Below are 22,684 nucleotides of genomic sequence, written 5' to 3' on the forward strand. Positions count from 1 at the left end.
AGCCATGCAGTTCTACTCTACCCCTGAAGTATGGCAAACTATGGAGCTCATAGTGATTATATACTTGTTACCTTTAATTCAGCTGCTTAAATTCTTGTTTAACTTGTTATACCGGGGTGAATGTGACTTGTGTGATAATCATAACATTTTCTTCTTTATTCAGTTTTAATTTTAGCAAGGAACTGTAGGGGGCTAGAACATGAAGGTAGTATAGAAAGTAATCTTACCCCCTAAAGAGTTGTGGCTGGGTTAATTATTAAGGATTCGGAGCTGGCCTGATGTTAACAGGTCAGAGCTGTAACCAATAAGAAGAGTGTTGTAAAAGAGTGGATTGGTTGGTTGAGGGGAACTGGAGTCAGTTGGCTGCTGTGAGGACAAGGAAGAGGCAGTGCCTAGGGGAGCTGACGACAAGAAACATCAAGGAGGTACAAAAAACTCTAGTGATATGGAAACTTTGCAATGTAATGATAATAAAACTGTTGTAATATAATGACAACAAGGAACAGTGAAAGGAAAACTTGGTGCTGTTGTGAGGTAGGAGGGAGCAGATAAAATATTCGGTTAGCATGACACTTATTTGTGATATTGCTTAACTAATAAGGGCCATACCAAGCAAATTCAGTGACTTTTTTTCCCGTGTTGCCCCTCACAGTGATACAAGCATGTTTTTACACTTTGTTATGCAAATGTGCAGTGTAGCATCAATGGTAAGACTGATGAAAATATGTGCAGCATTTGTTAGGGCAGCTTGCTTGTCATCATTTCCCTCTGTCATCTGCATCTCATTAAAATGTATGAGCACGTTAAACACATTGGGATAACAGTGGGTGTGTGTGTGTCTGGGAGGGGCAGTGGCTCCCAGGCCATGTCTTGCACTGTTCCCTGTGTGTGTGACAGTGGCTCCCAGGCCACGTCCTGCACAGCTCCATGTGTATGGCAGTGGCTCCCAGGCCACTTTCTGCACTGTTCCCTGTGTGTGACAGTGGCTCCCAGGCCACGTTCTGCACTGTTCCCTGTGTATGGCAGTGGCTCCCAGGCCATGTCCTGCACAGTTCCCTGTGTGTGTGACAGTGGCTCCCAGGCCATGTCCTGCACAGTTCCCTGTGTGTGTGACAGTGGCTCCCAGGCCACGTTCTGCACAGTTCCCTGTGTGTGGCAGTGGCTCCCAGGCCATGTTCTGCACAGTTCCCTGTGTGTGGCAGTGGCTCCCAGGCCATGTTCTGCACTGTTCCCTGTGTGTGGCAGTGGCTCCCAGGCCATGTTCTGCAGAACCTTTCAGCTCCCCCACGTGTGGGCCCTGCTGTTTCTCCTGCGCTGTCTGAGCTCGTATCAGGCCCCAGCTGCTGGTACTGGGGGAGCTTCAGGGGTACCCTTGATGTAAAGGCACTCCAAGTCCTGCTTTGAAAGGGAAGGTGCTTTTGAAGGGTTGCCAAGCCCTGCTCAATTCTGTGTCCCTTTTCCTCCTTTGTCTGTGGGGACTGGCCATATATGAGAGCAGTCAAACACAATTGGCCCCTCTGCCTGTTCCTGCTGAACCAGGCCAGGCCTCTGACGCTTGCCAGGCAGGTGACTTTTATTATTTATTACTGACACAAATAACAGAAAATACTTTTTTTCCCCCCCAAAGGCAAGTTAGTCTGGATTTTTAGGCAGTTTTCTTTTTACACCCCTGCCTCTTTAATCTCTGCTATAGCAGTAAAGGTTGATAAGCAGTGTTGAAGATGTGCTGATGTAAACTCAGCCAATTGCCAAACCGCTGCATCAGCCTTGTTAAATTCATGTTTACATGATTATGGGGTGTCATTTCTGCATTTATGTTGCTGCAGGCACTTTCCTGTTCTCCCAAGTGTGATGCAAACATTGAAGGAGTTCTGCTGTCTCTTGTTGCATTTTAATATACAACAATTTTAGTGTTTTTAAGTGTGATCTTGAATGAATGAACTTTCAAAGTCAAAAAACCTGGAGCTGTGTGGGATTATTTTGGGTTTTATCCAGGACAGGCTCGGGGCTGTTACAAGTGTGCTTTTAGATCAGATAAAACTTGTGAATGTTGTACAGTTCAGATGAGGACGTGACTGGTCCAGACCTTTTAGCTATTACACAGGAGGTCATAAATACAAGGCGAGGTCTTTAGAACTTTCATTTATTTACAAAATGCACATAAATAAATAAGCCTATAACTGTGATTTAATTCATTCCTTCTATCATCCTTTCAAGCATTGGTCTCTCCAAATCAGGCAATAAGCAACTGTCAGTGTTGACTCCTGAAAATTACTTAGTTTTTGCCTTCCCACTTACAATATAATGTAATTTCTGCATTTAAATAACTTCAGGCAGTTTTTTCTGCATCTTGGATGACTTGTTTAGTGGAGATCTTTGATTTGGCAGGAAAGGAAAGTGGTCTTTCCTTTCCAAACAGCCCCCACTGTTTGGGTTCTGCCACAGCTGCCTGGGCTGCACAGGCTGATGGAGAAGGTTCTCACCAGGCTGGGGACTGCACAGATTGTCCCATCTTGGTCCCTTTTGGTGTCACCCAGAGTAGATGCTTGGTCACTGATGAGGTGCAGCTGGGGTCATCAAAGCTTGACTTGTATTGAGGTGTGTCTGGTTTGGTGTTTTATGTGTGCCTGCTCTCCAGCTGTACTCATTCCTTCCATGTATTTTCTATTTAACATGCCATATTTCTTATATCATAACCTCCAGTTTTGGAGCCAGAACCTCTTCTTGGGCATGTCAAAAGGAAGAGCTGAACAATTTTCTATTAGCAACTCAAATTTTGTGAGGGCCAAACGTCCTTTGAAAATACTATTGAATATATCCAGTTCAATCAATGGATGAAGAGATTCTGATTATCAGCAATTATTTCTGGTGAAAGGAGCCTCAAAAGCAGAGTATCCAGAGAGCTCTTACTTAAAATTGGAACATAGAAATTGGCTGGAGTAGTTGCTTTAGGAAGCACAGAAAACAAGTTCTCCTTCATGTTACACACACTTTCAAGTAATCACTGGCTATCACCAGGGTGACTTTTTGAAATACAAAAAACAATTATTTTTTTGGTCAGATCTGAAATACTAGGAAAAATTGAGGTCCAAGTTTATTTCTTGAAAATATGTCCAGGAGCTTTAACCTTTTCTTCAGATTTCATAGGAATTATTTATATAGTTGTATATTTTTATGCCCAAACCTAGTTTTTTAACCAGGTTGTAAAAAATATCAGAAATGTGACTTTAGTCAGCTATTTCTTTGACAGCAGCCCCAAAAATTAATGTAGCAAGCTAGCAGAGCCTTTTTTATTTTTATTGAGGTTTTTTAAAATGAAAACTTGGTTGCAATCTCCTTTCAAAATTCTGTTGCTTGCTCAAATGCAGATATTATGTGCATAATGAGGGGTAAAACTGACAGGACATGTCTGTCACTGGAGTAATGAATATTAAATGATCAGTTTGAAATGAATGAACTGTAAAATATATAATTATCATTCAGTGTTCCATGCCTTTCACAATAAAAAGCATGAAATGAAATTTGCAGTAAAATGTGTTCCATCTGCAGTAGTGTAGGACAAAAGCTGAGATGTCACAGGCCAAAATCACTCATATTAGCAATTCATAGAGGTGGTTGGTAATTAGGGACCAAGTGATGAGGGGAAATAGTGTTTGATATTTAGTCACAAGACTTAACCAATTAACTAAAAAAACCCAAATGGGTGGAAGATGCAATTTCATTTTTCGTCCATCAGTCAGTCTTTTGTTTGACAGATGAGTTTTTCTGCACTCGCCAGAGCCCTGGGAACTCTTTTTACAGGAGACAGCAGTAATTAGGAAAAGATCAATGTAATTATCAGGGAATACTAATAAGCAAGGAATGGAAGTTTAGCTGTTTATGAAATTGGACAGACAGAAATTATTTAATTTGTATACCTAAAGAAGGTATATTATGTAAGTACTATTATCTAGCTCTTGTGAGCAATTAATTATTCCAGTATTATATAGTACCTGTTTTGGAGGGAAATGTACTGGTTGCATATAGTGTTCCAGTGTTTCTCAAAACAGATATTTTCTCCAAATGTATATTTTCATTTTTGGAGAAGAAACACAGCTAAGTTGTCACCTCCTGTGAAAAATGCGTGTATTTTATGATTGGCTTTTTGCAAATATTAAAATGAATATTATATGTGTTAGAAAGTGATGCTGTATTAATTCTCTTAAGTACTGCATTAAATATAGTTTTAGGTTATAAAAAGTGTTAAAATAGAAACTATGCTATGTAGGATACGTTTTTAAAGAAAGGACTCTCAGTGAGATAGCAGCCACAGGATTCAGGATTCAGGACACCTGAATCTTTCAGAGAAAAAGAATTTATTGCCCCATTATCAGAAGAAACAAACTTCCTGCCTTGAAGGTGTTGTTAGGATTCAGAGGAAGAAGTTGATGATGACCAGACAGAATCCTGTGTTTGAATGGAATTTATGCATCATGTATGAAGTGTATGAATATGCAATAGGCTGTTGTTTTTAATGGTTAATCCTTTAATATAAGTCCTTTTTTGGGCTCTTGCTGCCCCGTAAAAGGTACCTGAACATCTGTAACTCTTTGTCTCATATTGTCCTAATTGAAATTGTTCAAATTATTATTACTCTAATTATATTAATAAAATGGTTATAAAAATAGTACTATTAAACTTTTAAAATTTTAAAAACAAGTGATTGGTGTTTTTCACACAGGGTACCTGGGCAAGGCTGACCAATCTTCCTACCTATACAAAACCATACAGTAAAACCTCCTCCTCATTCAGGTGGTCTCCAGGTTTACCTTCCTTTACTTGGACATCTTCTTCCTCACCTGTTTATACTGTCAGGCTAACCTGAGAGGGACAGTTGTACAGGGAGGTTCCTTGGAGTCAAGATTTAAGAGAGCTGGAAAGTTTTTGTGGAATTTGATAGTTTGTTCTCATTCCTAAAGAGGCTATAACACAGTAAAACATCTTGGTGCTGTCATTGGATCCATATGGAGACAAGAATGTGTTAATTGTTGGTGCAAGGATGTGGTCCAGCTCTGACTGGAGCTCTGGGAACTCTGACTCCTAATGCCGGCAAATTGTGCCACACTTTCACCCCAAGCTCCGCCTGTACTCAGCATTTGTTACATAAATGCATAAATGTGGGCAGGAGGAAAGAGTAGTTGCTAATGTAAGAATTGCATTTTAAAACTTAGCTGTTGGCAGTATAATTTCTATGTAAATAGACTGATATGTTTCAAAACACTCAGGAATTAGGAGACACTTGAGGATGTTAATGAAAGAAAGAAAAATTAGAGCCTATTTCCAGGTTGAAATGCACAAAAAAAGATGTGAGGGAGTTTTGAGGGAAGAGTAAACCATTCAAATAGGATCAGTGATAATTTTAGGTTTAAGTCTATAGAAAATGTACTGAGAGAAAAGACTGCCTTGGAGAAAATAAAGACTGCATTGATAATGAGGAGGTGCATAAAAATAAATTAAATTAAGCATTTTGTTATAAAGTCAGAGCTATTTATAATAATCAGAAACAACATCAAAGCTTAAAAACATATTTCTTTCAGGCAGTTCCTAGGTCTAGACTCAGCTGTTAAAAGAAAACAAATGCAGTGGAAAAAATTAAACTGTAGGTAGAATATGTCTGAAGAATGCAGAGTAGTTGTGAAAAGGAGGGTGTCAATGTGTTCACTGTATGGATTCCATAGCTCATGGAATTCAGGCATTCTGTGCCTTGGAGAGCTGAAACACAGAGGTCTTGACTCTTACAATGTCTGGAACAGCCACATTCCCATTGATTTTGGGGGGTAGACAGATCATTATTTGTTTTGAAGTGTATAGAAGCTTCAGTCAGGACTGCAAACTAATAAGAGCTGTTGTATGAAAGTGCAAAGAAGTTGGGCTCTGTCCCAAAAACCAAGAACAGCAGTTCTTCAGAGTCTGTCAGAAATGACCACCATGGATAGAGCTGCACAGAATGGAACCAAGGCAGGAGACGCTCCAGTGTTCCCTTTGTTCTGCCTGTGTGTCATTTACTGCATTCCTGCTTTCTGCTGGGACTGAGAAGGGCAACGCAGGGGTCTGAGGATGAGGGAAGAGAGGAGGATCTGACTCCATCTTTCAGAAGGCTTGATTTATTATTTCATGATATATATTAAAACTATACTAAAAGAATAGAAGAAAGGATTTCATCACAAGGCTAGCTAAGAACAGAAAAAGAAGGAATGAATAACAAAGGCTTGTGGCTTGACTCTCTGTCCGAGCCAGCTGTGATTGGCCATTAATTAGAAACAACCACATGAGACCAATCACAGATGCACCTGTTGCATTCCACAGCAGCAGATAACCATTGTTTACATTTTGTTCCTGAGGCCTTTCAGCTTTTCAGGAGGAAAAATCCAAAAGAAAAGATTTTTCATAAAAGATGTCTGTGACACAACACCATCAGCTGACACCTGCCTGGTGCACTGATGGTAGGAAAACTTATGCAATCCTTGTTTTATTAATGTGTGGGACCGTGTGAGAAATGCCATTTAAAGGTATATTATGAGAGATGTGGAGTGAGGATGGAAAGTCAGTTAATAGATTTATTTTGAGTTACATTTTGACTTACGACATCTGAACACAAAATAAATCCTTGCAAATGGACTTCCTGTGGTGCTTCTCTGTGGTGCCCTTCTGCCTGCATTACTGGTTTGACACTTTGTGGTTTATCTGTGGGCTTGGTCCATGGCTGTTGGACTGGCTGTGATGAGCCTGTGCCTGGCATGGAACAGAGCTGTGCCACCCTACCTGAGAACAGTGGATGTGACACCTGCAGTCCCCCTGTGCGCTGCCCTTAATGCACAAATGGTGCAAGACTATCAGAGCATACGCACTCAAAAGGGTTCTCATGCCCCCAGCTCTGGATTTCTGTGCATTTTCACATCTCTGTCTTGACCTTTCAGCTTCATGAGCCTTTGCCTACACACAAATGTGCCTAGAATTTATCAGTCTCTCTCAGTTTCTTGCACTCTTCCTGTTATCCGCTCTTAAAGAATTGGAGTTTCTTGGTTTTCATCAGGGAATAAAGTATCTCTTCTGTAGTGCAGTCACAATTTCAAAACCAACATAGTTCATTTAGATGGAGGGGTGGCCATATGGAAAAAAAAAAGATGAGTAGCTTCTTTCAAGATCTGCTGGATGAAGTAGAGAACAGGTAATTTGCAGCAACACCTGTCCTATACATGATCAGCTTCTCTCCACTGCAATATCCTTCAGCCCCTGCTGCATGGCAATCTGTAATTTTAAACAAATAATGAAAACATAACCATCAATACTTTCTTCTATTAAAAAAAAAAAAAAAAACAGAAACCACTGACTCCTTTAAAATCCATGGCATTAGGATGTATCTATCACAATTCCCAAGATTTCCAAATGTGTAGGCTCATATGTAGGAGCATAGGATTTCAGTGAGATTAAATTTGTACACTGAAATAGCACTCAAATCTGTGCTATCAAAAAAGTGTGGCATGAAATTTTATAAAGGCTACCATTTTTAAAGCCTTTTTTCATTTATTTTAGCCTCATAATAGGGGTTTTAACTTGGAATTTTTCAAAATACTGTTCTCAGCTACAGAGTATTGCTGAAACTCTTGAGACAAAATTGCATAAAGCCTGAGGTACCTTACTATCCTTTCTTAAAGCTTCAACTCAAGGTACTATTTAGAAAGGAAAATGTGCTAATCTGAGTTATAAGGTGTTGAAAAGCCTTTGAAAATCTGCTCAGCCAGTGTTAAAATGTCTTGAGTTCTTTAGCATCTGCAATGTTCACTTTAGAGATATCAAAACTCTAGGAGTTATTCATAGGAGAAATAGCAGCAATTGGAAGGCCCTAGTTTTGGTATTTCAGGCAGTAAGGGAGGTATTACAGATGCAAATGTTCTTTTCTTCAGTTAAACAGGGCATCCTGCAGCTCCTCACTGAGGTCTGTCTTTGGTGCTTTTCGGGGATTGCTCTTGCTTTTCTGCACAACCACTGCATTTGATTTCTTTTGCTTCCTATGAAAACACACTGTCATGATAAAAAATGTTCACTGGGGATCTGTGTGTTCCTCACAATTACGTGAAATATTGGAATATTTGCAGTGCATTGATGTCCAGTCAGTGAAGCAGTGCTGGGAGCCCTGGTCAGCTCTGACAGAACCTTTCAGAGCTCACTCCATTCTTGTTTATTTAAGGAATAAGGACAAGAGGTTGAGTTAAAATGCCTGCTGTTAATGCTCATAATGGAAAAATAAATGCATTTTCTGAACAACTTTCACCCCACATGAAAGACATAATGTGTGTAAGACTGGGGCAGCTTCATACAGTGAGCGTGGAGTTATTAAATAGCAAAGGAAGTGAAATTAAATGATAGAAGGATTAAATATTGTGCATCTCAAGCTTTTATGTCTTTTTAAATGAGAATGAAGCTGTTCATGAGGAATCCATGTTGAATTGAAGATCAGCATTGATAAGCAAGATAAGTGAAATGCTTTTTGAGTGCAAGTAAATACATAGGAAAACACCTTCTTTGTGAGTTTTTTGTGCCCTTGAAACATCAATGAAAACATTTTTAGATCATTGGTTACTTTCCCCAAGATTTTTCAGTGTGTAATTTTCATGTCTGAGGATGCAATCAATAAGTGTTGTTAATGTTCCTGTGGATAGCTGTGGGACAGACTAATCCCCTAATTCCAATTTTGTTCCTTAGATATGGGACAGGAGCAGCTTCCTGCTCTTAGTGCTGAGGCATGGAGACTGGGAGCTCAGAATTCAGGTTTGAGTTCTCTGAGGTCTGTTACGGCAACTATCAGTAGATAAATTTATAAGGGCATGTTGATGAAGGAGTCGAAATGTCTTTTGTGTTAATTAAAATAACTTTGAAGCTTAAAGGCACTTCAAGGCCCAGAGACCACAACTGTGTGATCCATTCCCTAAAAGAGGGCGATGAGACAGGGTGTAAAGACAAATTCCTGCATGGATATGAAAATTCAATATGTGCTCTTCAGAAATAAGGATCAGAAGTAAAACATGCCGCTGAAAGTTTTACATCTCAGCATTGTCAGTGGAGTTCTACAAAATTTGTGGCTAGATTGTTTTTTCCTGAACAGCACAGGTTTGGGTTGAGCAAAGTATTCACAATGTTCCTGTTAAATGTGTAATATTCATTTCCTCAGTGTTAAGTTTCTCTCCCCCACTCACAAAAAACCCCAAAGAAACAGATTTACAAGAGAATTAATCATATTTATGGCTGCATAAGCATCTCAACATGTCAGAATAAGTACAGAGTATGTTATCTTACTTTAGAAATAGCCAACAGCAGTGAAATTACTGATGTTATCAAGTGTATTAGGCAAGGCATTTGGTGCTTTTGGTCAAATTAGTTTGTAATAAGAATTAGCTACTAACAAAAGAGTCTTCCTTTTCAAATGTTGTCCCTTTTTTAAACATAAGAACAAATTTTGTTGATGAGAACTGTCATTGTTGAAAGGCCTTCTCTTGGAGGCCAGAAAATGTGTTTATGGCAGGAAATTTGGTGCAGAATAGGTTTTGCTGTGCAGCAAAATCAAAGCAGCGCCAAGGTATCCACAGGAGCTCCACTGAGTAATTTAATGTTGCTGAGATGCACTGCCCATAAGGTGTTGCTCAGTTAAAATGTTCTCCAAAGAGTTCACATCTCATAATCACACATCATAAATCATATAAATTCTGCTTTAACTGATCTTAATGTCAAAACTCTTGTTGCCTTAATTGGGGCAGGATTTTCATGTTATTATTTTATGTAAAAGCACATAAAGCATTATAGTTTAAAGTTGTCTATCTAAAAATAAAGCCAGAACATAACTACTGGAATTTCAGTAATTCATGCAATGGCATCACAGGGAGAACGAAGTGTGTGGGACAGAATAAATTTCTTCTCTATAATTTGTCTTTGGCAAAGCATATAAAATGTGTTTTATATCAGAACCCTTCTGGAAAGTTTTCAGGGTTTTTGTAGGTAGGGAAACACAGTTCCTCCTGATAAAGCTACTCAATTTTTTTCCTAATGCTGAGACAGATTTAATCCTGTAAAATGCAAACATTTATTTACTTCTCCTACTTCACAGCCATTTTCAGTTTCCACTTTTTACTTAGTTTCTTTTTCCTCAAAAAGCATGCAAAAATCCAAGTTCTTGTTTTCTTTGCCTTCCAGAGGAAGTCTTAAATTCTTTCTCAAGCTCCAATCCTCATTTCTTTAGTGACCTAAGCCCCCAAATCTGCCTATCTTCTGAACATTTTTGTTCTTAGCTGCTACTTTATGAGATCTGGGATTTTGCTGCTGTCTTTGGTTTCTATTCCTGGCTCATTCTGGAAATCCAGGTTTCGATCTCAAGACGTACCTTGGGGGAATTAAGGTCTCCTGTGTTATAAAGCTACACGTGCACAATACAGTAACATGGATGACCCTTGTGAGGAGGACTTGCTTAGTAAAACACAATCTCTGAAATACTTCAGTGTAGTGACATCCAGCCACCAGAAACTGGAGCTACTGGAGACTCCAGTGAATTTCTCTTCAAGGATATGAAATTTCAAAACTTCTCGCTTGTTTATCAAAGAATGACCACAGCACGAGCCGCACTTGTGAGTCTAAATCATCTTCTGACCTCACCCTCTTTCAAGTTTCTCCTTCTTGGTCCAGAGCCCAGGGCTGTTAAAGAACAACTCACCGAAACTCAACAATGGACAAATTGTGGTTTTGGTTGCCATTTCCTTTGGAACAGCTGGAAAGCCAGGCGGAGCTGTGTCCACTGCTGACCCCACAGGTGTCACTGTGGTGTTTCCCCAGGGAGGAGTGGCCACCAGGCCAGTGCTGCCCATGTCCAGGGGCTCTTCCAGCCAGGGGCATTGTGCCTTGCAGCTGTTCCTGGGGAATGGGATCTCCCTGCAGGGCTGGAGCAGCAGGCCTTGCTGTTCTAGGGGGGGGCTTGCAGCAGGTTCAGTCTGACATTCTGCAGCAGTCAGATTGAATTCTGCTGCAGATTGAAGCAGCAGAGAGTCAGATTGAAGTCTGACATTCTGCAGCAGTCAGTAATGGGATTTCCTGCGTGCCTCAAAGGCTTCCTGTGTTAGTGTTGAGAAACACATAATCACAGGAATGATTATATGCAGGTGCTTTTATTGAAGAGCTCTGGGTGTCAGGGGTACAAACCCAAATCTGACTTCGACATGGGTTTGGGATGAACATGTTTTTCTGTTCTATCGTTATATAACTTTCATGTTAATTATTAAACTTATATTGTTCTATTGCATACATAGATTTCAGCCAAGCATAGGCTCCTCATGGTCCCCCTCAAACTTCTAACATAGTTTCTCATGATTCTTCTTACGATTAACAATAATTATATTTAATTACAAAACAATCATCACATCTAACAATTATATAATTTAAGATATACTGCTTATGCAGGTGCAATTTCACATGATCTGGCAAACACGAAGCCTAACATTTTCAGAGTCTATTTTTAACATTTTTCCAGGGCCCCACTAAGTCTAGCTTCTTTCTAATTCCCCAAATTTTATGATTTTAAAACCTTTTACTGTCACCTGGGCACCCTCAGTTTGGGTGGTTCTGAGAGGAAGGCCTTTGACACCTACACAGGATTGCAGCAGGCTGAGCTGAAGATCATTAAGTCAGCAGATGAAAAGACTTAGAGCTGAAAGAGGTGGTAAGAAAGCCTAAATTTTCTGCCAGTTTTTCTGGAATTGACAACCTCTTTAAGCTATAGATGGGAGAACATATTATCAACACAATTAAATGGAAAATAAATCCATTGTGCTATTTAGAGGAGAAAAACAAAGAAAACATTTGCTTTCACAAAGCAATTCTTAACCATTACAATTTGCTACCTCAGGTTTTAGCTGCCTGAAGTTTAGAAAGCATCAGTTAAATCAACTGACAGTATTGAATCTGCCCTGGTGTCAGGAGTTAAACCTTCTAATAGTCACTTCTTTTCTTTTACAATTATTTTATAATGTGTTCTTTTTGCATCAGTGACATTTCCTAACTGATTTGAGTCAGGAACCATCTGAATTTTGCAAATACCATTGTAATGTGTCCCTTGTACACGTGCTGCTTCCCACCCACTCCTCCTCTCCCCACGCCCCAGCAAGTGTCTGTCTCAGAGAAAAGGTGGCTTTGCTCATGAGATGATGGCCTCATGCATTTTGTCCTTATTGTACTCCTATTACTATAATGCTTCTGCGCTGACAAATGAAAGCCTGTAGAGTGGTTTCTGCAGTTAGTTGGTATGGTATGGTAACATTTTACCAGCCTTTAGGAGGGAGAGTATAAACAGCCCCCAGCCAGAACACCAGCTGTTCTGAACAACATCATCTCAGGATTAGAGATTTCTTAAATTGAAGCAAGTATCCAAAACAGTGCAAAAGGATCAATAATCTTCATGATGTGAAAATATTTGAAGAGACATCATCTGATGCAAAAGAATTGCTTTGCATTCCCAAAGAGCATGGATGTTTTCCATTTGTGAAATTTCCACACCACGGGTCACACAAAGCTTATATTGCCATAGGTTTTACATTTGGGGATGTATCTCCCAAATTCATCTCCAAGACAAGAGCTTTCAAATAATTTGATATATTATTTTATTTTGCTTTTGCTTTATTGTTCTTTTCCTCTTCCCAGCATGAGTCTCTAAGGTCTAAACTGCAGCATTTGTTCACAATGTACTTTTCTTTTCTTCCCCCCAATATAATTTAAGGAATGATGTTGCTGCCACTCATTTGACTGCTGTTATTGCTCATTGGACACCAACTGGAGAAAGCTAAGGCTGGTAGAATTGCGCTCACTCTATTCTGAGAGTTCCTTAGGTAAAAGTGCCATCAAAGTATTTCCTAGGAATCATTAAGAAGAAAGTTTTGGTGCTTTTTTAATTTGCTTGTTTGGGTTTTTTGTTTGATTGTTTTTTTAAGCGCTCAGACCCTTAACAGGACCAGGAGGAATTAAAAGCATTTGGTACTAGAAATTTGAGTTGCTTAAGGAGTTCCCTTTTCATGAGAGCTCCTGTTCACTGTCTCATTGTGGTTCAATTGCATTTGCCTGCAGTCAGGGGATGCCCTTTGGCTCAGTGCAGCCTGTGAGCCACACCTGAGTGTGCCACTGGAGCACACTGCTGTATCTGCATGCTCGGGCAATTCACATATTTCATTAACAAATAACAGAATACTTCAGCTGCCCTGCAAACCAGAATCCCAAATGCCATAAAAAGCTCTGAAATTGCATCCATCACTTCTCATTTTTCAACATCGACAAGACTTTTGGCCTTCATCTGTTATATAAACTCACCAATCTCTCCTCTGGCTGTACAGTCATTACAAGATAGAGATTTGAGATCCCTGTTTTCCATTTCACCTTTCCCTGACATATCCCCAGTTTAATCTTCCTATTGCTTAGTTACTGCAAAAATGGGGAAAAACCAACTACTGTGAAGTTAAGTAGGTTTTCTTCTGAAAGAAGATCTATTGCAACATGGGAATGAACTCAGAGCTCTCAGATTAGTGCTGGAATATAAAATAATTCAGCTTTAGAAGGATCAGTCTCCCGAGTCAACAGTTTCCTAATGGTTAGACAAAGAAGCAACAAAGGAACAGAATGAACTTCAATTTGCCATAAATATATTTGTATGCTTTCCCAAATAGCCAGTGAAAAAATAATTTGCTAATTGCCCATGTTTACCTGTGGCTAGAGCCCTGTGTTGTCTTGGTGGTTTTGCTGCTTTCTTCACAATTCGAGAAACTCGAATCTCATTGATGTCTGGGGGTTTTACAGAAGACAAGACAGGAAAGAGTTGAGGGTTATATGTGAAGATTTTGTTTGGTTTCATAATTATTTTATTTATTTATTTTTACATTTGGTTTCACTCTAAGTGTCAACTCTCCATCTTTGAGGTGGTTTCTGTTAACTCACCAAGTATTTTCCTCAGCATCTGGTACACACAGCTATATAATAGCTATAGAAATTACCTTGCATCTGAGTTTGCTGCAAATGGGGTAGATATTCCTTGGTGCAGTGCTCCCTCTTGCCTGGGGGAGTACATTCCTCAAACTGAAATTCATTTAGCTGTCACCATTGTATTCCTTATGTAGGAGTTCCAGTGACATAACATTCAGACTGTGCCTGCAGGAAGAAAGCTCAATTTATAACCACAGCAAAGCAAAGCCTCTTACATTTTTCCCCTTCCTTTTCATTTTGTGTCTTCATCCTTTGCAGTCAATAGGAGATGGATGGTGAGAGGGGTGTAAATGGAGAGGGTTCAGCAATAAGACAGTCTGATGGTGTAGTGTAGTCCCTCCTTAAAGTGTCTTTTTGTGTGATCTTCCTGTGTGCTTCAAGACCAGATATGCAAATGTTCAACAGGTGGATTTGAAGGACGGGTTTTCCCAGAAAAACTTCAGATCCCCTGGTTAAATTGTGAAGAAGTGCAAACTTTTATCTGTAATTAAAATGCAGATGTTTGTTTTCTCTGCAATGTACAAAACACAGAAGTAATTGTAGGTGTTGTTCCAAAAATACAAAGTGAGAAGGTGACCAAGAGTTGAGAGTTCTCACCCACCCTTCTGCTTTGTGTCTTGTCAAGTTGGGTTTCTCAGGATGCCCTTTCTCTTGTACCAGGGCTTTGCAACTGAAAGTAATTCCTGCAAAACTCTCTGAACCTAGTTAGGCTGACAGCTGAGAACACATCAAAAATATTTTGTGTGGGATCTCAGCACCTCAGGACTGAGGTGCAGAGGGACCGAGACCACCCTTGGGGGGCTCGGGAGTCCTGGAATGTTGCCAGAAGTGTCTGGTGGCTGCACTTTGATCCTGCACGGGAGACGACACCTGTGTGAGGATGGGAGGATTTCACTGGGGTAAATGGTGAAGGGATAAGTTAATTAGCGTGTGAGACACAGGGTTTAGGATTTTGGTACAGGGGGGTCTAAAGAAGTAAGATGGAGGAATTGGGGCGTGTCCTGTCCTTCTTCTTCTTCTTCTTGGCCTCCATCTTCTGTGGTGATGGTGGCACTTTGGGATTGGTTATTACTAAAAGTGCACTGGTTAATAAGGGTAAAAGGTATTGGGGAAAAATGATAAATATTGTACACGTAACTTTGAGTATAAAGATAGGTGACCGCCCCGGGGGCTCTCAGAGTGTGCTCATGGCTGGCTGCTGAGCAGATCTCTGTCGGGCCGAGAGAAAATCTTTTAGATAAACAATTAATAAACACCGAGACCAAGAAAAAACCTGAAGCCTCTTCTTGTCCTTTGAAGCGCGGGCTGTCCAAGGCCACCCCGGGCATTTCCAGGTCACCCAAACAGCCGAGAAACCGACAATTTTGCAAATTGCCTTTTTATTTCAGTGTCTTAATTGGAGGGATGTCTGCAAGTGTTGGTTTTGTCATCACTGCAGTACAATGTGCATGTCATTTTTCTTTTATGTTTGAATGCTTATTGCAGTGTCTTTTGAGTAATTTGTTAGTGGCTTTTGAGTAATACCATTAATATTGGAAGTATATTAAATAATTTCTCTTCATAGATAAAATAAGCTGAATGGATATGAAACACAAACCAAATTAATTAGGCATGGTTTCTTCTTTTCTAGTGAATAAACACAAACCTTGGATTGAGACATCGTACCATGGAATCATAACTGAAAACAACGACACTGTGATTTTGGACCCTCCCCTAGTTGCTTTGGATAAAGATGCACCTGTTCCATTTGCAGGTAGGAATGTTCATGAGCAGCACCATTTGAGCCTGTGGACTGCATTTTGAATTTGAAAATTTTGAATTTCAATGATTTTGAATTATTGGCATTTGTAAGGAAGGAATTTCCAGTGTAATTTGAAGGTTGTGTCTGAGTACTCAGGACCTGACTGTTGGCCCACAGATCCTGAAATGAGGTGTTTCCTATACTGAACTTGTTGTGAAGCACAACAGAATAAAGAGAATAATACAGCAGGCACCCACTATCAATATATTTTAATGAAAACACAATAATTACACAATTACACTTGAATTTGCTTTTATAGAAATTAATCATTGCAGTTGCCTGAAGTGATAATACATAATTAATTTTGTTCAGCAGTAAAAGCCCCTGCTTTCTCTCTTCCTGTTCTGCTCCCTGGCTATGGACAAAATGTGTGACAAATACTTAAAATTGCTCAAATCATATCTTACTGTGTAAGTACTTTTAGCTGTTGAAACTTTGACGGAAAATTTAATGGAGGTTTTGAACATTTTTGCTCAGGTTGCTGCATTGATAGATGTATGTCATAGCATTTTGTATGTCATTGCATTTACATTAAGTCTATTTTACCTGACACTTTTTCTGTCCTGAGTCCCTTAAACAGAATGTGGGACTTCTTCGTGTTGAGCAAGTTGTCTCTTAAATTCCCTCTTTCATTAAAAATAATTTTTGAAGAAAAGAGAGAATAGTAAAGCTTGATAGCTGTAAGATGGTGCAGTTGTTAAAAAGGTGGTATTGCTTAAGAATCTTCACCTTTTTTAAGGAAAGGGACTGGTAAAGGTGTTTGTTTTTAGGGAGTTGTCATGTTCAGGAAGCAGAAGTCCAAGTGCTTGTCCCAGACAGCATTTTACAGCATCCTGAAATAATTGTTCTCAGACACTTTTCCTAAATCTCACACTGGCATCAGCTCCTACCCTGCCATGCTAGAGCTCCCAAATGGTTTTTACATATTCACCCCCATTTTAATATCAAGATTGATTGTTGCTCGTGGTGCCCAGTGATTCTTGGCTGCATGAAGATCAGTTCCTAGTGAAAAGATGTCCTTGTCATTTTTTCCCTCTATTCCTGTGTGTGTTCCATGTTAGATTTGGTTCTTTTGCTTGCATTCCCTTAGGATCCTTCCAGGGATGTTCATCACGTGCTGTTGTCACTGACCCTGCAAACTCTGCTCACTGGGAATTTGTTAGCCTAATTATTTTCTTCAGCTTTTACATTGGGAGAATCAACACATTTTTCATTAAATAGTGGTTTACTTTTTGTGTAGAAAATCATCCTTTGAAATACTGAACTTAGAATGGCATTTGTGATAAAGGTTACATTAGACAGTAGTTTTAATCTAGCTTCTCCATTTATTAATTCAATTTATATTGTGAGAAATATCTCCTTCTTACAAGGGTAAATACTTTCTGTGTATTCCCTGATACTAATAGTTTATTTCCTGATAATATTTGGCCTCATGATCTGCAGTCCCCGCATAGTATTATAGTACTGATGGAACCCTTCATTCCCTTGAAGGGCCTGCATTCCCTATGTTTTTGGAACAACCTCTATGCACTTTTTATAAAAACTCCTGTCTTTTTAAATTGTTGGAGGAACTTACTATTTCTGTTGTAGTTTTTTATTTAATATAATGTACTTTTATTTCCTAATATCATTAATTTATTAAAGGTTTTTATGGAAAATTAAATTTGCGTAATGTATTTAGTAGGAGAAAACTCAAACAGATACAAGTACAACATTAACAATATTCAGTAGCTGTACATGTAATAGTGTGGTAATGTGGAATGTCTTTTATGGCCATATTTAATTTGATTGTGGAAGTTGCAGTTATATAATGTATCAGTCTTCAAGTGTAAGAGAGAATCAGAGGTCCAACAGTTCCTTTGTCATCATCCTGGTACTGTTTTCAGTATTTTGTGCAACTATTGGAGAAGGAAAAATTTCTAGTGCTTGGAAAGTTCTCCATGTTTGTTTGGTTGGTTGTTTTTTTTTTAATGGGCCCAGATTCAAGAATAAATCAGGGCAGTTTCTGATCTGTGCTGAAATGTCTGCTAAGATCTCCTTGAGCAAACTGTACTAAGACTAAATTTATGTGAATTCTTCCTCTGCAACAACCCTTGCAATAGTTTACAAGGTAAATAGTTGGCTCTTCCATCAGGATTTGTGTTACCTTATAAAAATAACCTTTTTTTCAGTAGAACCAGTGTGCATTTGACTTTAAAAACACACACAAAACCTATTGACAAAAGATCCCCTCCAACAAACCAAAACAAAACCCCAAATCTCAAACCAAACAATAAAGACAAAAACCCAGCTTCCATGTAGGCATTCAGTGCAGAGGGGCAGGAGTTCTACAGGACCAGGGAAACACCTATTTATTGAACGGAATTTTATCTACTAACTTACACTTACTTATTCCATATTTCTATGTTGTTAGTGAGGGTGAAGTTCTTTTGGAGGTGTGCTTAACTGAGTCCTTGTGTTTGCTCCTTGCTGCTTGCCCTGGTGTACAGGTAGTTCATGCATTTCATATTTTTCACCTGGGCAAATATTTTTTCACCAGGTAATTCCTTTGTTACTAAGAAGAACACTTAACTCTGTTAAGAGACATTTCCTATTCAGTGATTCTGATCTGCCCTTAGTGCTTTGATATGCTTTCTGTACCCATTCCTATGATCTCCTTTTTTTAATTTAAATGTTAGTACTCCAAACTTTAAATGGTGTGTTGGTTTTCACTTATGGAAACTTTAACTTTTTTCCTAATACCTCTGCCTTTTTTCATCACCATGCCTACAAAGCTAAGTCTGTCTACCCCTTCTAGGAGTGCACACATTATGGTGCACGTCAAACCTGAGTGGTCACAGGAGAAAATTACTGTAATCTGTGCTTTTTTCACCTCTATCTAATGTTAAACATCAAGGGTGATGACAGGAAAAATAGGAGTGTTCTGTGCAGTTACCTTCCTGACTGGTCTGTGTTTCCAGGAAGGAATAAGGGGAGACTAACAGGACTAAATGTGCCTGTGAAAATGCTGGCTGTCAAATGTGATCAGCTTTTTTCATAACTGGAGCACAAAGACTTTCACAAGACTGCAATGAATGGCTTTTCGTGTCTCTTTATCTAATGAATTTATTGTGAATAATTCAAGTATATGTAAAGTCCTGGTTCTTAAAATTATCATGGTGGAAGCATACCTCACTTTCTCTTTTTTATGCAATTGTATTTTTTGTCTCCTAGTTTGGAAGGAAAGCTTGAAAATACCAGTATAAGCTTCTAAGTGTGAGAAGTTTCAGGATCAGCAGCTTTCCATATTTCAGTTTTTCATGCCCTGGCCCAAAAAAGATTTTCACAGACTGGTGTTGAAATTCAACTGACCTTTAAAATAACTAAACCCACCATGGCATCCTGGAGCCTTTTGCAGGGTATCAGAGACATTCCCTCCCCTTGGCCAAAAAATCCCCCCCCAGAAAATGAAGCCCTACAGAACCCACAAAGAAATTGCAACAGTTCAGGCTTAGGGGTGGTTTGGCTAGAAACAAGGTGGGATCTACTGAATCAGTTTGTCAGGATTCTGTCCCTCACAAAATGCTGTGAGATGGTGGATGGCTTTTGGAAGAGACATCTGCCTGCATTCCAACAACAGCAACCACATTTCATCAGCAATGCTGTGCAAAAACAGATCTGAAAGGAACTTCAGGATGTTGTCAGTCCATGCTCCTGCCCAAGCCAGGCCCCTTGTCATTCCTGAGAAAGAGTTTAAACACTTTCCTGTCCTAATCTTACAGATCTGGAGTGGCAGAGATGCAACAGCTTCCCAGGGTGATCTGTTGCACACTTCACCACGTTCCTGGTGAAGTCGTGAAGTTTTCATGAAGCTTGGTCTGAACTTTCTGTACAGTGGTTTTAGCCCACTCCTTTTAGTCCTATCCACAAGGCAAAGCAGATTATTCTTTTTGTGCAGAAGCCTTTTATGTTACTCCCTAGAAGCACTGTGAGCATCCTGAACAGCCTGGTGTGGAGGGGGTTTCTGCTGCTCATGGTGTTTCCTGAAGCAGAAAAACAGGAGGTAACATTCAGGGCAGTGAGGTGATGGATGTCCCTTCTCACCCTGGAAGGGAAGAGCCTAACTTGTCACTGTGCCCCCATTTCTGGGCTGATAAAGTCACATTTGTGACACAGCCTTGTGTCCCAGCAAGGCTGAGCTAGATAATTGTACCAGAGCGAGCTGGGCGATTACATCTTCAGCTGCTTTGCTGGTCTTGATAAATTTATAGAGAGCCTTTCTTAGCAAGAGGAGAGCTCTGGCTCCCCCCAGACAAGAAATGTGTGTCTCAGAAGCAGTTCCAGGTCACACCTCCTGGGCACATGGAGTCTCAGACTCTGACTGTGTTTTGGCTGTGCTAAAAGCACTGTAAAGAATAAAGAGACAACAAAACCAGCCAGGAAGGATGCCTGAATATTCACTAAACTACAAGATGCTACCACAAACTCTCCAAATCTTCTTTGTTATTTTAGCAGCTCAGAGGAGTGTGTATTCTCAGCTACACCACGGCAAATCCAGCACTTGTCAGCCCACTTACACCCAGGGACTGAACACAAAATCCCATTTCTCTGTTTCAGACTCTGAAGCTGTTCAGCCTCCTTGTTGTTTGTTTGTTTGTTTGTTTGTATTGAAAAGCAGTGACATTAATAACAGCAACTGTCCTTTTGCTACAACATTGAAAATCCAGAAGTTATTCTAAAATTGTCATTCTGAATATTATTGTTTCTACTCACTGTCATCCAGACTTTGAACATGACTCAGTTTAGGATGCCCAGAATTAATTGGTGTTAAATATTTCACTGTAAAAATGAGGCTAGATCAAAAAATATGACATGCAGGCAAAGCCATGGAGTGCTGCAGTTGTTTATAACCATTTTTAATGATTTTTAATTTCTAGCTTTGAAGCTGACATTTATTACTGTAGCTTAATTAGTTAAGGCTTTAGCCTTCAAAGGCAAAATCCCAGTCTCTTCACAGTGATCCTAATCTAAGGTAAAATAAAAGATTGGTAATAGCACAATTAATTCTGGGGATGCTGGTTTTGACTTAAGGGAGGGGCTAGGGAGAAAATGAGAATTACATGCTTGGGTTGGGGGTGAATGCAGGTTCCTCCTGGCAGATAAAATCAATAATGAATGGGAAAATTGAAATTTTTTTTTACACCTAAATATGCTAAATTACTTGAAACTAGAAAGAATCCATGAAAATAGCCAAGGATTCCAGTCTGATGATATCCACTTGGACTTGTAAAACTAGTTATGGAAAACAGTGATTTGTGATACATTTGGTTTTGAGTAGTTTTCTTTATGTAGAGGACTTGATCTTTAGAAAAACAGGACAGGATACTACAATGGATTGACAATAAAAAAGGGTCAGACAATAAAAAAAATAAATATAAATAAAAAAGGGTCAGAATCTGTCATTTTATAGTCCTGATGTGGACTAAATAACCGTTTAAGTAAAAAATTGTTAAGTAAAAACAGATTGTCACTGAAGGTGCCAGGAAAACAGCGAGAGTTTTTAAACTCTTGGGCTATTCAGAACACGAGAGAGAAACTCGAGTGGGGAGTACTAGAATTCCTAAGTCTATAGGTCAAAAAATTTCTTGGCTGCTGTTATGCTCTGAGGATGGATGTAGATTTTGTGTCACACTCCTTTGAAACTAATGAAGCCTTGCTGTATGAGAGCCATTGCAATGTGCCTGATTCTGCAGCTGAAATATGATGTCATTTATTTCAGTGAACTATAAATCCTTTTATTTTCAACAAAATATTTCAAAAGCTGCAGAAAGTATTTATTTTGTTGAGGTACTATTTTTACTTTTTTTTTTTTCCTGCAATAAAACATTTTAGTGTGAATTAAGATGTAATTGGCTTTGGAGATGTGATTTTTGCTGTGAAATTAAGTGTGGTTTCTACACTTTTTAGATATTCTCTAAAATCTGAGGTGGTTCCTCAAGGATTTCAGATTCTGAAAGTCAAAGGAAGGACAGCATAGGAAACTCATCTGTTTGGGGGTGAAAAACGATGAGGACTGGTCATCCTCTTATGGTTTGAGTGATACATGGAGGTTACCTGAGGTCTGAACAGGCTCATTTGTTAAAAGAAATGTGAGCAGCTGAAAAATGTAAAACTGCTCTAGTTATCCCTCATCATTAAGATTGCAGTGGAAATCATAACTGCTTAGCTTCTTACAATTTCATGTAGAAATTGATGTTTTCTAACATGTATTGATATAAATGAAATTCTTTCAAATAACTATGCTAGCAAGCATAACTCCAAGCTATGAAGATTTATGGTGAGCCAGTTGAAGCAAACAAGAATTATACCCTGGGACATTTTCTTTTCTTGTGTAGTTTGATTCTCTTCATTATTTGATATTTGAGGAGCAGTAAACTTGAGCTGCTCACTTCTGCTCTCCAGTGTGCGTGAACCTGAGAATCGAAAATCTGCACCCATCTTTACTTCCAGTGCTGCAATAACAGGAGAGACCCCCAGAGGGAGGACTCAAAGGAAGGAACAAACTGAGTCAAATAATGGAAATTCCACCCTAATAACTTCCTTCACACATTGATTCCATCTGTGGTCCACCCATTACTTCAATTACATCTCTCTCCTCTACATAAATAATTTCCTTTTATGTGTGAGTTCCTGTGTTGTCATGTTCCTAGGTGAATGATGATGAAAACCTAAAATGCTTGTAAAAGCATGCAGCATTCTTTATACAGACTTAGGAAAATAATTTATAATGCCAGGGGGTGTTAATAATGCAACAAGTAGAATGGGAATATTCACCACTTAAAAGTTTACTGCGACAAAATTGGC

At 39.2% G+C, this 22,684-nt stretch overlaps 1 protein-coding gene across 2 annotated transcripts in view; it reads left to right on the forward strand.

Annotated features, from left to right (window-relative positions):
- Positions 1–22,684, forward strand: part of CLSTN2 (calsyntenin 2) — a 325,243-nt gene that overhangs the window by 112,615 nt on the left and 189,944 nt on the right. For both annotated transcript variants that reach the window (XM_058811966.1, XM_058811967.1), the window contains exon 2: positions 15,671–15,793. In XM_058811966.1, the coding sequence (XP_058667949.1) occupies positions 15,671–15,793 (123 nt within the window). The remainder of the gene's footprint in view (positions 1–15,670; positions 15,794–22,684) is intronic.

The sequence above is a fragment of the Ammospiza caudacuta genome, chromosome 11 (genome assembly GCF_027887145.1).
Source record: "Ammospiza caudacuta isolate bAmmCau1 chromosome 11, bAmmCau1.pri, whole genome shotgun sequence".
Lineage (NCBI taxonomy): Eukaryota > Metazoa > Chordata > Aves > Passeriformes > Passerellidae > Ammospiza > Ammospiza caudacuta.